The sequence below is a fragment of the Cynocephalus volans genome, chromosome 18 (genome assembly GCF_027409185.1).
Source record: "Cynocephalus volans isolate mCynVol1 chromosome 18, mCynVol1.pri, whole genome shotgun sequence".
NCBI lineage: Eukaryota > Metazoa > Chordata > Mammalia > Dermoptera > Cynocephalidae > Cynocephalus > Cynocephalus volans.
Window position 1 is genome coordinate 14,041,593 of NC_084477.1, and position 16,680 is coordinate 14,058,272.

Sequence of the window (16,680 nt, forward strand, 5' to 3'; positions counted from 1 at the left end):
GGTAATTGGAAGGTGGAGCCTTGAAGAGGTGATTGGATGGTAGGACCATGCCATAGTGAATGGATTAAAAATGGTGGTCAGGGGCATGGTTCTGAGGGCTTTAAAAGAGGAGAGTCTGTCTCTCTCTCTGCTCTCTCTGCTTCCACCATCTTGCAATGTGAGACCCCTGGGTTGCTCTTTCCACCACCGGATGGACTTTGGACTTTGAAGCTGGTGTTAGAACAAGCTAAGACTTTTGAGACTGTTGGGATGGAATAACTGTATTTTGTATGTGAGAGGGACATGAGTTTGGGGGGGCCAGGAGTGTAATGATGGAATTTGGATGTATTGTCTCCTCCAAAACTCATGTGGAAATTTGATCCCAGATGTGGCAGTGCTGGAAACTGATTGAGTCATGGGGGTGGATCCCTCATGAATGGATTAATGCTCTCCCTGGGGGAGGGTGGATTAATGAGTGAGTTCTTGCTCTATTATTTCTCATGAGAGCTGGTTGTTTACAAAGACACTGGCACTTCCTCTTTTTCTCTCTTGCTTCCTCTCACCAATGATCTGCTTGTACCCACCGGCTGCTTGCCACTTTCCTCCATGAGTAGAAGCAGCCTGAGGCCCGTGCCAGATGCAGCTGTCCCAGAATCGTAAGCCAAATAAACCTCTGTTCTTTATAAGTTACCCAGTCTCAGGTATTTCTGTTATGGAAACACAAAACGGACTAAAACAGAAAATTGGTACAAAGGAGTGGGGTGTTATTATACAGATACCTGAAAATGTGGATGCATCTTTGGGACTGGGTAATGGGCAAAGGTTGGAGGAGTTTGGAGGACTTAGAAGAAGCCAAAAAGATGAGAGAATGTTTGGAAGATTTTAGAGACCGGTTAAATGGTTGTGACCAGAATGCTGATAGAAATGTGGACAGTAAAGACCATGCAAATGATGAGGTCTCAGATAGAAATGAAGAACTTATTTGGAATTGGACAAAAGATCACCCTTGCTACACCATAGCAAGGAACTTGGCTGCATTGTGTCCATGCCCTTGGACTTTTTGTAAGGTGGGATTTAAGAGTTGTGAACCAAAGTTTTTGGCAGAAGAAATTTCCAAGCAGCAAAGCATTAAGGAAGCTGGATGGTTACTTTTAACAGCCTACTCGGAGTTATGGCAGCAAAGGCATGATGTAAAGCCAGAATTTAAAAGGGAAGCAGAGCATAAAGATTTGGAAATTTTGCAGCCTGGTCATGTGGTAGAGAAGCAGAGAGCATTTTCAGAAGGAAAATTCAAAGGTACTAAGAAGATCAATACAAAAGAAAGATTATCAAGAAAAGGAGGAAAAGGCCCTGAAGGGATTGCAGAAGCCTGTAGGGCCAACCCTTCCATTTCAGGCCCAAAGACCCAGGGAGAAAGAATGGTCTTGGGGGACAGGCCTGAGGTGACCTCCACAGACTCACTGCTCAGGGCTACCGTGGGAAGCTGCTTCTAGCACTACCACCCCAGCTGCTCTGCTGCTCCAGCCATGGCTAAATTGGTCCCAGGTGTGGCTGGACTCAGCTTTGGAGAATACAAGCCAGAAGCCTTGGCGGCATCCACATGGTGTTAAGTCTGCCGACTCACAGAATGCCAGAACTGGGGAGGCTTGGGAGCCTCCACCTAGATTTCAAAGGATGTATGGAAAAGTCTAGGGGACCAGGAAGAGATCTGTCACAGGGGTGGAGTCACTGCAGACAACCTTCGCTAGAGCAATGCTGAGTGTAAGCACAGGGTCAGAGTTGCAGCAGAAAAACCCCAACAGTGCCATGTCTAGTGGAGCCATGAGAGGACTGCCATGGAGACCCCAGACCTGTGGAGCTACCAACGTGCAATGCCAGCCTGCAAGAGCTAAAGCATCACCTGAAGCCAGGAAAGCCATAGGAATGGAGCTGCCCAAGGACTTGGGGACCCAACCCCCACACCAGCATGCAGAGGAGGTGAAACACGGAATCAAGGTACACGGATTCACCAGCCTTGAGATTTAATGCCTGCCCTGCTGGGTTTCAGACTTGTTTGGGACCTGTTACACCTTTCTTTTGGCCTATTTCTCCCTTTTGGAATGGGAATATGTAACTATGTTTGTCCCACCATTGTATCTTGGAAGTAGACAACTTGTTTTGAATTTCACAGACGGGACTTTGAACTTTGGTCTTTTGAGTTGACACAAGTTAAGACTTTGGGGATAAAATGAATGTATTTATATGTGAAAAGGACAAGAGTTTTGGAGGGCCAGGGGTGAAACGTAGTGGATTGAATTGTCCCCCCAAAACAAACTGAAGCTTGTGTCCAAGCTTTGTGTATTAGAAACTTTGCTCCTACTGTGACTGTTAAGATAGTGAGAAATCCTATTATAGTAATTCGAAGGTAGAGCCTTGAAGAGGTGATTGGATGGTAGGACCATGCCGTAGTGAACGGATTAAAAATGGTGGTCAAGGGCATGGTTCTGAGGGCTTTAAAAGGAAAGTGCGTGAGGAACTATCACTCTCTGCTCCAACATTTTCTCACTGTGTGACAACCTGCACTGCTGTATTCACCTCACCAGATGTGTTCCCTGCACTGTAGACTTCCCAGCCTCTGAAACTGTAAGCAATAAATTTCATTTTCTTATAAACCACTAGGATCCAGGTATTTTGTTATAAGCAACAGTAGCAGACTAACACAGTGCTCTTGAATGCCCTTCTTACTTTCTGATCGTGTTACAGTCCTCTTTGATTTCAAGCCTCAGCCCTGTTTTTTGAATGGATAGCTTCCTCTGGGGAGCCTGGGGCTAAGTTAAACACCTCCTGCTTTGTGCTGCCTTAACACCTTCTGCATTCCTTTCTCAGAACACTTATCACATTGATTTGCAATCTGGGTGACTAGCCATCCCAGTTTGCCTCTCCCTGATTCTCATTCTCTGTTAACTAGTTCACATCTTTGACTATGAGCACCTTAACTGCACAGACCGTTAATATCATTACTGGGTTTTACAATTTTTATTATTTCCATTATACATACTGTCTCTCTCACAATCTCTATTCACTTTAGTCTTGAGTTTATTTGGGGATAGGTAAGTGGAAGGGTCACTGGTCCTATCAACAGATGATATAGGCAACTCCCACTGTGGTGTGATCTGAAGGATGCTGAATAGTCTAAATATTCAAAAAATAGTTTTGAAGTCATTCAAAACTATTTTTGTTATAGGCCTGTCAGAGCACTAGTAAAAAATTTCCCTTCTACATTGTTTATTGGAAGGAACAATACCTTGGTTAGGGTATATTAGGATTTTGTTTATTTCTCCCTTTAGTTCTCATTGTAACGCTGAACAGTTGTTTAAATACTGCTATTTAATACTGCAATCTACCCCATTACAGTTCCACACTCACAATTTCCCTACCCTGCTACACTTTTCATATGTCCCATATCACTAACCATCTTCTAACATTCTGCATAAGTGTCAGTGTGTTTCTTCCAAGGCTTCATCATAAAAGGCATTGCAGCATCTGCCGCCTAAGCCACCTAGGAAGTGAATTCTCCAGCCCCAGTCAAGATTTCAGATGACTGCAGCCCCAGTTGCTATCTGCCTGCAACTTTTTTTTATTGGTTATGAATATTTATGGGTACAAAGCTGATTGTCACCACTCGTGCCCAAGATGTGATGATCAGATCCATACTGGCAGTATGCTTATTACACAAATTGTGATTATACCCTGTGACCCCCACCCAATTATCCTGAACCTCCCTCCCCAGCCCCCTTTCCCCCACTCCACTTTGTATCCTTAGGTATTCTCTCTCCCTCTGCAAGTCCAACGCACCACTGTGGCCTTTCTCTCTTAACTCCCACTTATGGGTGAGGACATGCGGTATTTATCCCTCTGTTGCTTGCAACTTTATTTGAGACCCTGAACCAGACTTTCATTCCCAAATTCCTGACCTACAGAAATTGTGAGCAATAACAAATAATTATTGTTCTTTTATGAGTTTTGGATTAATTTGTTAGATAGCAACAGATAGCTAACAAACGTACAAGTCCTTTTTAAAGGAAAAAAATCACTTCTGACCCCCCATAAGCTAAATCATGTTTATTATTTTACTTACATATAAACACACAGTATAAAGTCCTTAGGCTTACAGCTTTTGTACAACAATTAAACAGATTTCAAAATTAAATATACAACAGCAGCCAATGTTACAAAACAAATAAAAACGATAGTACAACGGCAGCCAACGTTACGAAACAATCAAATAAAAAATAATTTTAACAGAGGGGTTCTCTGCAGAACCTAAAGTGCCATTCAATGAGGCTGTGGTAGTGGCAGTGCCTGCGAAGTCCAGTGCTGGATTGTTCACTTTCTCGAACAAAGTGTCCCTTTTTCCTTAAGCCTGTCTGAGGTGGCGCTTCCGTCAACGAAAACTTTTTTCAACAAGTCACCTTCTGTTTCCACAACTTGTGGCAAGTTTTCTTTTTTAAACACACCCTCATCCCGGCAGACACTCAACCTCGTCCTTCCTCGTCTTCGTCACGTCAGGCGATGCCCTCGCGGCCTCTGCCTCGTCCCCGCCGCCCCAGCGCGGGCGTCATTTCCACTCACCTGCGTTCCTAGGGGGCCGAGGACACCCTGCCCGGAGCTGGTGCCTGACGACGGACCGCGCGACACGCGGGCACTCGGGCGTCCCGGTCCCGCCCTTCGGGCTAAGGAGACGGCCGCAGGTTCCCACCTCCCCCCGCAGGCGGGCCAGCTCCGCGCGTTTTCACACGACAGTCGCTCGCCTCGGCTCCATACGTGAGGAAACCCGCGCTCTTCGCCTCAGCGGCATTTCCCTTCCCGGCAGGAGCGGCCTCCGAGCGCCGCGTCTCCCGGCACCACCACCGCTCGGCCGCTGGAGGCAGTAGGCGCCGAGAGGGGACGCGCATGCTCCGCGTGGGCCCTCGCGCTTGGCATCCGCGGCCGCCCCGTGACGCAAGCGAGCGTGGGATTATGGGAAACATGGTTTCCGCGCCTCAGGATCGCGGGCGCGCCCCCTGCCTGGGCCCAGCGCGGGACTTCAGCTCCCGGCCGGCCGGCGGGCGAGGGTGGGGTCGCCACGGGGGGCGGGGCGAGTGGGAGAAAGAAGTGGGCGGGGCCAGGGAAGGCCGGGCGGAGGGGGCGGGGCCTCGGCGGGCCGATCCGCCGCCGCTGCCCGCGGTCTGAGGAACCTGAGGCGCGGGTTGGGACCCGCGAGGAGCCGGGAGGGCGGGCGCGGCGGAGCGGTCGCGCGGGCTCGGCCGCCGCCCCGTGGTCTCTGCCCTCGCAGGTGCCGTCCCTCTCCGCCGGGACGAGGGAGAGCCCGGCGCGCGGCGGGGGCGCGAGGCGGGGCGGCCGGGGGCGGCCGATGCGAAACTGGCTGGTGCTGCTGGGCCCGTGTGTGCTCGGGGCCGCGCTGCACCTCTGGCTGCGGCTGCGCGCCCCGCCGCCCGCCCGCGCCTCCGGGGTCGGTCCCGCAGGTGAGCTCCGGGGGCGGGAGGCCCGGCTCGGGGCCCGCTGAGTCCCGCCGGGGATGGCGGCCGGTGAGGGCGGGGGTGGGGTGGGGGGATGGAGGGTCGAACACGCCGGTCCCCGGACGAGACAAATGGCTCTTTTCATAGTCGGGGCGTTCGCCTTGGGCGGACTTGAGGGAGCGCTTCTCTCCCCGCGTCCCCGGCGGTGCCCAGCCTGGTCGCACGCCCGCCCTCGGCCACCGGCCGCTGCCGCCTGGGAAGCTCGGGCTCCCCCGGGTCGTCGGTCCCACCCGGTGAAGACTTTGGGGTCCGAGTGCCAGGGGTGTAGTTTGTGCACGTTTTAAGAGGTGGCTGGGTTTTGCTTGTAAGGAATAACTTTGCTGTAAGAATATACTGTGTTTTGACGTCTTTGGTGACGATGGAAGTTAAAGCCATCCAGACGTGAAATAGGACATGGCTGTGACAGTGAGTTTGGATCGCGCAGTCTAGAAGGATGGACACGGAAATAGCAGATCTTCCACGATCATACCCGTGTGCTAGAAAACTTAATCCCTCGTGGGAATGAAATCTTTCTTTTTGTTCGTCTCGCAACCCAGTGGCATGCTTTACCGCAGTCACTTTTTAAGAGACATTGGGATTTTTTTTTTTTCCCTTACCACTTCTCCCCCAAGCAGCTGTTTTCTTAGCCAAAAGTTTAAAAATCAGGTTTGGATATATGCCATTTGGCAGATGGCTGTGCGCCTTATAAGTAGAAAGTATTCGGCAATGCTGAAAACAATCTCACTGTTACAAGACATTATATTGGGGTTATTTTGGTAACAGTCCCTTTTCCTGTTAGACGAACCGCCAGCTCTTTGAAAAGGCTGTGTCATCTGAGTAGAATTAAACACTAAATGATTTAATAAAAGTACAGTGTTACAGTGCATTTAACCTGTTTACAGGTTGGGGTTTTGTTTTGTTTTTTAGGTTTTTCTAAGCTGAGCTGAGAAAAGAGTGCCATATGTATTAAATGCTTTGTAACATCTGCTGGGTTTATGATTTACAGTTTTCTTTCTTTTTTTATATGATTGAGCCCTACTGGAATCTACTTTCAGAACATCCTTAGGATATTTATGACCTTAACAGTCTTTTGGGTTCAATAGAACAAAAACTCTGCCTTCAAATTTAAATCTTAGTAAGTCTGCCAGGCAATTTCTTAGTTTGAGACAGGTTTTTCCTGTTCCCTTAGTGTTTGGACGATGCCTTAATCTGCCATTCCAGCTAGACCAGGCTAGATTAAGGAAGCAAAGAAGGAGAAAAGGGACAGGGTGATATGAGAGTACTTCAGAAAGTTCATGGAAAAATTGTTTTTTAATTCTATTTTTTCATGAACTTTTTGAAGTACCCCTCGTGTATAGAAGATCAGTACTAGTTATGTAAATTAACTTTGACTTTGAATGGATACTGTGCATTTGGTCAGATGAGAAATAGGATATTTTGATTTAAATTAAACCTGACAGACTTCTAACTTTCATTTTTCTCTTTTCGTACTTTCAAAACTAAAAACAGTAGAAGCATCTCAATTGCTAAAATTTCCCACAGCACCTTTTCCCATTGAGCTGTCACACCATGTTTAAACTAAAACATTTGAGCATTTTTACATTTTAACCCTTACACTTTAAGCCTAATGGGAGAAAGATTTTGCTAAGTATTCTTCCCTTGAATTAAGATTTTAAGATTTATTTTTGTTTTATTTTCTCTTCCTTTTTGTCTCAGTAAATCATGCAGCATTTTTTGAAAGGGAGATTTACCTTCTCTGAATATTAAAAAGACCCACTGGCTGGCAGTTGATTCAGCAAATATTTGAGAGCCTACTCTGTGATAGCTCGTTGTAGGTGTGGAATTATAGCAGTAATAAAGATAAAGTCCCTGCCCTCATGCGGTTTACAATTTAGAAAGGAAGATGACATAAGGAGATAATTATGTCACAGGGCGTAGTGATAAGTATGATAAAGAAAAATAAAGCAGTATAAGAGGATAGAGAATGATGGGCTGCCGTTTTAAAGAAACAGCTGAACCCAGTCAGGGAGAGCAACTCTTGAAGAGGAAGCAGATCTTCTCTTGTGAAATCCAGCACACCTAGGTGTGACTAGAGGATGTGGAGAAGGAGATAACCTTTACACTAGGGAATCTAGATAAAAGATAACTTGATCACAACATACTGGTTTGGGGTAATGCCTTAGCAGGAATTTTATTTTGTTTTGTTTTATTTTTTTGGTGGCTGGCTGAGACAGGATTGAACCTGAACCTTAGTGTTAGCAGCACCACATTCTAAACACCCGAACTAACTGGCCAGCCGCCCCGCCCCCGCTTAGCAGGAATTTTTATGGTTAATTTAGAAGAATGATCTGACAAAAGAAGGCTCCTCTCTCTAGGGTTTTGGAAAGAAGGACGCCAAGAGAGAGGAAAGGAGCATATCCACTCAACAAATACTTAGAGTTCTTGGCGTTGTGTTAGATGCGTGGTCCCTGCTCTCAAGATGCTCACAGTCTGTGAAATGGAAACAGGGCAAGTAGAAGGTCAAAGACAAATTGAGCTTGCTCTGCAATTTTGCCTAGGGCTGGTTCTTCCAAAATTATCCTTATATGCTAATCATGTCTCTATGCTTCAGTTTCCTTACTTACAGTGATGATCTCATAAGGTTATTGTGTGTGAAGATACAATTAATAAACGCCCAGAGCAGTGCCTGATTCATAGTAAACATTCCATGAATTTTTTTTTTTTTTTTTTTTTTTTTTTAAAGATGACCGGTAAGGGGATCTTAACCCTTGACACGCTCAGCCAGCGAGCGAACCGGCCATCCCTATGTGGGATCCGAACCCGGGGCCTTGGTGTTCTCAACACCGCACTCTCCCGAGTGAGCTACGGGCCGGCCCCCATGAATTTTGAGTATAGTGATGCTAATAGCGTGGTGTTTGGGGAGGTATCTTTGAGACTGGTGAGAATGCACTGTAGTAGTGTATATAACGACTGTCCAAACTGGTGAGAATGCACTGTAGTAGTGTGTATAATGACTGTCCTTATCAGTAGATCTGTGATGGAGTGGTGTTTTTTCCTCATTTTCAAGATTTCTGCCTATTTGTAATTGATGTCATCCAAGAGTATGCACATGAGAGTGGGATTTTGGTCTGGTGTTTAATACTTGGGCTTGTTTTGAACAATCAGTTTTGAAGACAACTTCCCTTTAATTTTAATATACTTTTGGGTATCCACTCTCAGTACATACCCTAACAGGTTTCCAGACTATCAGGATATATTACACATTAAAGAAAAGAAATGGTCGCTGTCCTCAGGGAGCTTGAAATTGTTCTTAAAAAACAGGAAAGAAAAATGGTCCGTACTTTCCGACTGTTTTCAGAAGCACATATGGTACATATAATATATGTTTGGGGGACATTAAAATATTTTTTAAATGTTATTGATGTATAATACACATTCTTTTCATGCATGTAACTATGCAGATTATTTTCATAAACTGAACACACCCAACTAATTAGCACCCACATTTAAAAAAAGAAAACTACCAGCACCCCTGAAGCTCCCTTCATGCTCCTTTCTGTCTCTGTCAAGGGTGGTAACCACTATTCTATTGTCTGACAGACATTTAACTGCTTCTGTACTTTGTATAAATGGAACCGTACAGTAGGTACATAGTTCTTGCTTCTCTTAATAAGATATAGAATAATATTTAATGAGGTGATTACAACATAATTTTAATGGCTGCATAGTATTCTATCATATACATGTACCATAATTTAACAGGTCTCTTATTTGCACATTTATGCACAATATTTTTCACTATTAATAAGTGACACTGATGAATAGAAATCTTTGAGTGCATCACTGATTATTTCTTTAGAATAAGTTCTTAGATGTGGAATTGCTGGACAGAGGTTGTACGATTCTAAGGTCTTTGGTGCGTATTGCCAAATTGACCTTCAGAGGACTGGACCAAATTACATTCCTACCAGCATGAAGGAGAGTAGCCATTTCCTTGAAGTCACTATCCACATTTCCTTGAAGTACCCATCATTTGGTTATTAATATTTAAGAAGACATTAGTTGATTTGAATGTAGGAGAAAACTGGTATCTTACTGCTCTAATTTAAATTCAATTCCTCGTGGAGTTGAACATTTTTCATAGGTTGCTGACCATTTGTCTTTTGTGAGTTACTTTTATGTCCTTTTGTCTCGTGTTTACTTACATTTTCTTCTTTTTTCTTTTTTTCCTGTTTTCAGACACCACAATCAACCTAGATACCCTATGCTTGCAATATATAACAGAGGGTGATGAGAGTATAGAGCCAAATTGATAAGGAAAACTAGGAACTTAAGGAACATTCTTAGATTGGTATTTATTAAGCATCCACTTTGGGTTTTGTGCTGTGTAATATAGTACTAAGGCATCTATTGGCCTGGTTTACATTGATGGTATGTGATAGAAGACATCTATTTTTCTGAAGTCTGACCTCGATATATCTAGAAGTAGGCATTCTCTAAAAGGTCAAGGTGTGCCATGTACTTCTCTGCAAGAAAAAGAGAAATGCATGTAAAATAAAGTGGTTGAACAGAAGCAGCTTAGGTATGGATTAGAAGCAGGGAGGATTGACAGTGGCTGAGAGGTGGAATAAGATCAAAAAGTAGTTTACTTCCATCATCCATAGGATTTTTGCATGCCACATGGTTATCTTTGTATTTATTTAATGACTTATTTTTAGAAAATTCCCATTTGGCGGTAATATGGAAAAGTCAGGGAGAAACCAGTTAGGATACTCTTGTACTGGTCCAGGTGAAAGATGACAGTCCAAATGAACTAGAAGCAGCAGCTAGAGTTAATGACGAGAAAGGGATAGATTTGAGACATTTTTCATGAAGATTTTGAGTCATCAAGAAAAGGTTAAATTGTGTTCCATGTAATCTGTTTCTAAAAGATTTACTTTGTCCATCAAAATAAGGTAAATGTTTGGCAGTAAAAGGGATTTTTCAGTTATTTTGAAAATTTGCTTTTGTGCAGCAACCTTGTTTTCTGATGTTGTTAAACGAGGCATTTAGGCTAAATGAGGTGTTTGCCCTTCTACAGCTTTTAATCTTTTGAGAAGGCATTTTGAAAGAGATGAAATAGAATATCTAATAGCTTTTTTGTATCAGTTTTCTCTGAGTAAGAAACTGAGGCACAAGGGACTTATTTTTACCAAGGTAATGTAGCGTATTGGCTATGGAATCAGTGTCAGAAATGGCTGGTTACTACATTTGCCTCCTTTCACTAGAATACTATTAATATTTCTCTTTGAAAAAGTGGGGGGTGGGGGCATATCATTGTCAATTTTACATAAGCATTTAAATTATTCTCCAAATTCAGACTCATTTAGAGCTAGTTTCAGCAATAGGTACAACTTTCATTGTATAGTTATTTCTCTGAGAAAAAATGTTCCTGGGTCATGAATTCAAATATGCTAACCAGCATATTCAGTAATCCGTTTATCACTAATTCACCACTTGAACTAGTGTTATGGGAAAAAAGATCAGAATTTAGACTCAGATATGCTGTGTTAAACTGTACAGCTGCAGAATAGAACAGTGGTGAAGAATGGAATTAAATTGCCTGGGATTAAATCTTAGCCCAGCCATTTACTAGCTGTTTGATTTAGGGCAAGGTACTGAATTCTCTGTGCCTGTTTCCTCATTTGTTCAATAAGTACCTACCTTACAGGGTTGTGATCATTAAATGATACTCTATATGTAGTACTTATTGCATATTAGGTGTTCAGTAAATATGGCCTGTTAACAAGCAAGCTTAATCCATGAAAATTTGGATTTACATTAAATAAATTCTGTCTTTGTAGTAGAATTCATTTTGGTGCAAGATTCATGGCAGGGCAAAATAACAAGTATCTCTATTCTATTTAGAATGGAAATTCCTTTTTAGAAATCTATCCATTGTGAAAAATAAGGTATCTACACAAAAATTCCTATATTTCTGTAATTGTTGTAATATCCTTAAAATTATCCTAGTAGAAGAATCAGTCCCCTGATTTTATTATTTTAATTGTGCCTTTGAAAAAATATCAATATGTTTTTGTTGTCTTTTTAGGCTGAATACCTAGATCCTATTGCATATAAAAACATTGCATTTAATGTAGTAAAGATCTCTGGCCTTCAATAATTTATTTTGGAAACATTTTGGATCAGTTCCCACCAGTGGATAAAGAGATGAAATGAATCCCTCATCAGAGCTATATATAAGCTTGTAGCTCTCAGGCCTGAAAACTAATGATGAAAAACTTCTAAGGACAAATTTTAGAAATTGAAATGTAATCTTGCCCATTAGACCTTATGACAGTAAAAAATGAGCCATTCACATGACTTGTTACTTGATTTTTCTTTTTTTTTTTTTTAGAATACTGTATTTAGTAAGTAATAAAAGGTTTGCTGGCTGTCAAATTTATTGACATAAATAAGGGTTCTGATACATTCTAGAATGGAAGTCCTTCAACATCATTCCCCCAACTTAATAACTAACAATGTAGGACTTCACCTTTCAAAGCACATCTTTCTATTATTTGCTTTTGTGTGAACTATGGAGGACCTTTATACATATTATATCATTTAATTTTTACAACAGCTTTATGAGAAGTATTATTACACTTATTCTGTAGTTAAGGAAACAGGCTCAAGAAATTAAACAACTTATAATATGTGACAGAGCCGGGATTCTAATTGTAGTTTAATTGACTTTTACCACCTAATATTCTATCATTCCGGCACATTGCCTTGCAAAACTGATTCTTATCACAAACATCTTGTTTGTTTTGAAGAATTTTCATACATATGTGAGCATGAATACATACAGATACGTGGAAGACAAAAAGACTCTACACCAAAATGTTAATAGTGGTTATACTCTGCATGGTGGGTTTATGGGTGATTTTTTTTTTTTTTTTTGCATCTGTTTATCTATTTTCTACAAACATAAACATACTTTATTTTGTAATCAACTTTTTATATTACATATTGAACTTATAGCAATTGAGACGTGACTGAGTTCTAATTTATTGTTGCTTATCTCTAGATCATTTGGCCTTATTTCCTCCGTGGCAGTCTAGTGACTATGATGTGGTAGTTGGCGTGTTGTCAGCTCGCAATAACCATGAACTTCGAAATGTGATAAGAAGCACCTGGCTGAAGCATTTGATACAACGTCCAGCATTAAGTCAACGGTAGGTTTTCCAATTGTTACCTTACTTTGTTTACTGAAACAAGAGTTCTGAAAAACCTTATTTTGAATAGTCAGAGATGTTATTTTAGATGTGTGGCCTCTTTTCCTGGGAGAAATGCTTATTTCATTTTGCTCTTCTTCCATTTAGTTGGCCCAAAAAGTAAATTTAACCAAGACTTTAAGCCAAAAGATAGTTGGAGGGGAGTCTATTCACTGGCTACCAGGTGTGGTTTATTTTATGCTTTGATTTAGAATTGTAATATTTAAAAGGTTCTATTCCAGAATAGTTCTCTACTTAGACACATGTTTGTGCTTAAATATACTTTTCATTAACTTCACAGAAATAAACTTATTTTTTTTCAGTTTTGTTGAATATACTAGTTGTGTGATCTGCAGTGTATGTAATATGTCAATCTCTTTTTCCTGACTCCCCTTCCAGAGCTGAGCTTTGGTAGCACATTTCATGCTGACATTAGGTAGCTCAGTTATTTTTAGAGACCAGCCTCTGAAGATGATATAGTGAGGAGCTGGGGGAAGAGAAGACAGAAGGACTTCTAGTTATGTGCAGACACTTAGGTGATAATCAGAGAAGGCCCTCTCGGGATTGCATTAAACTGGCACTTTTGTGATTGGGTAGCTATACTGGTGTAAGTGAATCTGAGTTGTGGATTTTCTTGTCACTACTAGTCAACATTTATAGGTTTTCAATCTTACTCATAGCAGCTTTCATTCTTTTTCAAGGCAGCTTTCTTTAGTTCATGATGCAATGATAGTAGAATCTATTACTCAGCAAATGCAAGGCCTCAGAATCATCTGAGGTACCATCAGAACCACCTCCAAAACCTGCACTTCTATAGTCTTTCCCATCTCAGAAAATAATGTCTCCCTTCCACCAGTTGTTCAGGCCAAAAACCTTGGTGTTCTCTGACTCTGCTTTCCTTCACACGTGGCATCTACTCTATCGGCATATCTTCATGGTGTTACCTTTAGAATCCTATCCAGAATCAACTTCTTCCTACCTTCCCACAATCATCCTGATCTAAGCCATCTTTACCTCTCACCTGGATTATTCCCCCTTTATCTGAATTTACTGCTTCTACCTTTGACCACCTACATTTTATTTCCATTCAGCAGCCAGAGTGATCCTTTCAAAATTAGTCAGATTATGTCAGTTCTCTGTTCATACCCCTCCACTGAGTTCCTTTCTTGCTCAGAGTGAATAATTCTTGATTGTGGTCTTTGATCTTATCTACATCTACTTCCCCTACACTGACCACCTTACTGTTCTTTAAATACACTAACATGCTCCTGCCTCAGAGCCTTTGCATTTCCTTGCCTAGATCACTCTTCCACTAAATGTCCTTAAGGCTCACTTCCCTCAGGTCTCTGCTTAGATGTCACCCTAGCAGAGAACCCCGCATTAAATAGCATCCCACCCCTATTTCATCCCTATCTTTCCTTACTTGACCTTATTTTTCCTTATAATGCTTATCACCAACTGATATGTTTATTGTATTTAGTTGTATATTTATAAGTTATTGACTTTCCCCACTAGAATGTGGGTTTCTTTAGTATAGGGGCTTTAGTTTCTTTCGTCGATGTACTCCCAGTACCTGCCTAGCTTGGCACAGTGTAAGGCCCTCAACAACTGTCAAATGAGTGACTCAGAACTAAATGTAATGAGTAAAATTAACATTCAGATGTTCATCAGTAACTCACTTGCCATCATCGCAGTCTTGCTTTAAACTTAGATGAAAATGATAGGCTATCTATATAGAAATAGATATCTGTTTTTACAGATAGACATTAGTAAACAACTTCCTAGGGCAGAGTAATTTTGTGGATCTAGTAAGTTATTTAAGATGACTAGAAAAACAAATTTGGTAAATATATGCAGTGATTTAGCAAATTTATTCATTTCTGTTTATGTTTTTATTCCAAACGCTAGTTGTTTATGAGAAGTATTCTGCCTTAATTGGCCATTAGTAAAAGAAAGTACATTTCTGTGGTTATGGCAAACTTTCTAATCTTGTGTTTCACCAAAGGAGCCAAACTCCATGCATATTTTGAAAACCTTACTTAATTCTAAGCCAAATGAAACCAAAATTTGTCAACTTAACATATTTATTAAGAATCTTCTGCAAGTAGGGAGTGTACTATGTGTAGTTGAATGCAAAGATAGATACAGTATAGCCTCAGTGTTTAGGGGGGCTTGATGGTTAGTAGAAGGAAATAGATGTAATAGTGTAATAAAATGTTATATGTGCTGTGATATAAATAGACATAGAATGTCTAGAGTGTTTGGGAAACTGCAAACCGTCCTATGTAACCAGAACACAGGGATTACGTTGGGGGTGGGGGTAGTGTGTGAGTGCAAGAAAGCGAGCCTGGGAAGGAAGGAGGGCATGTGACTGTGAGAGGCAGGTGGTGACCAGATCCTGCAGAACAGTTTTGTGGAGGGTTAAGTGAAGGGTGAGATCTGTTTAGGCAAGGACTGCAGAGGGGTTGGGAATAAGGTCATTAAATGCAGAAAGAAGAGAGGAAGGATCTCAGGTGACTGCTAGCTTTCTGACTTAGAGAATAATGGAATCATCAATCAAGGTGAAAAATACTAGAAGAGAAGAGCAGGTTTTGTGGGAAAGAAGCTCAGCTGTGAGTATGTTGAGTTTGAGGTACCTGCAGGCAGTGGCATACCGGTAAATGTTTACTACCTGGCTTATATATACACATACGTTTATTATAAATTGTGTTGACATAAATAATGTGTAGCACATAATTGACAGGTAGTAATAACATATACAATACTCTTTATTGTGAATTCCATGCAGCCAGTTGGTTCTCATAGAATGATTTTGTTGTTTGCCTGACTCTTATACCGATGTTCATCGACTTACACTGTGGTTATGTCCTGATAAATCCATCATAAGTCAAAAATATCATTAAGTTTTTTTGTTTTTTTTTTTGTCTTTTTCGTGACCGGCACTCAGCCAGTGAGTGCACTGGCCATTCCTATATAGGTTCCGAACCCGCGGTGAGAGCGTTGCTGTGCTCCCAGCGCTGCACTCTCCCGAGTGCGCCACGGGCTCGGCCCAAAAATATCATTAAGTTAAAGATGCATTTAATACCCTAATGAACCAATCGTGAAGTTGAACCATCATAAGTTGGGGACCATCTATCGGTAACAATTTATGGTGGTAATTGACAAAGGAGTGTAGTTGTGACATAAATATTTCCTTTAAGTTAAACAGTAAGACTAAAGTGACAACTAAGATATGTCAGATCTTTACTCTTAGTGAAGTCAGTGACTTCTTCGCTGAATCATATAGTAATTTTTGAACACTGGAAGAGTATTTCCTTGTTTTATTTACTTTTTTTATATTGTTTACAATGTCATGGCTACAAACACATCACTTTAAGTTTAATCTTCATTATTAACATTTTCTCCGGGCCGAACCCGTGGCACACTCGGGAGAGTGCAGCGCTGGGAGTGCAGCAACGCTCCCGCCGCGGGTTCGGATCCTATATAGGAATGGCCAGTGCACTCACTGGCTGAGTGCCAGTCACGAAAAAGACAAAAAAAAAAAAAAAACAAAAAACATTTTCTCCATACTTTAAGTCTAGACAGTAAACAAAACAATAAATGAAGTCCTTATTTATATTGTTTGCCAATTTCTATGGTGTAAATGTTCCCACCATGGCCAATTTCAAGCAACTGATGTGACATCACTGAACGCAGAGTTGGGGAAAGATACACAGTAGTGCACCATGTATAGTATTTCCACCATGTAGATATAATAGATATAAATAACCTCAAGAGCATAGATAATAGTAAAACAGTAAAATCAGAAAATGATGAATTTGAGTATTTCCTTTGTTTTTAATATAATGTATTTAGTGGTGTTTATATAATTTAATTTTTTATAAAGACTGTACTTAACAATCATTGCA

At 41.5% G+C, this 16,680-nt stretch overlaps 1 protein-coding gene across 2 annotated transcripts in view; it reads left to right on the top strand.

Moving 5' to 3' along the window:
* Positions 1-5,148: 5,148 nt before the first annotated feature.
* B3GALNT2 (beta-1,3-N-acetylgalactosaminyltransferase 2) overlaps positions 5,149-16,680 on the top strand; it is a 51,018-nt gene continuing 39,486 nt past the window's right edge. For both annotated transcript variants that reach the window (XM_063082679.1, XM_063082680.1), the window contains exons 1-2: positions 5,149-5,483; positions 12,586-12,733. In XM_063082679.1, coding sequence (XP_062938749.1) covers positions 5,372-5,483; positions 12,586-12,733 — 260 coding nt within the window. In that variant the 5' untranslated portion in view covers positions 5,149-5,371. The remainder of the gene's footprint in view (positions 5,484-12,585; positions 12,734-16,680) is intronic.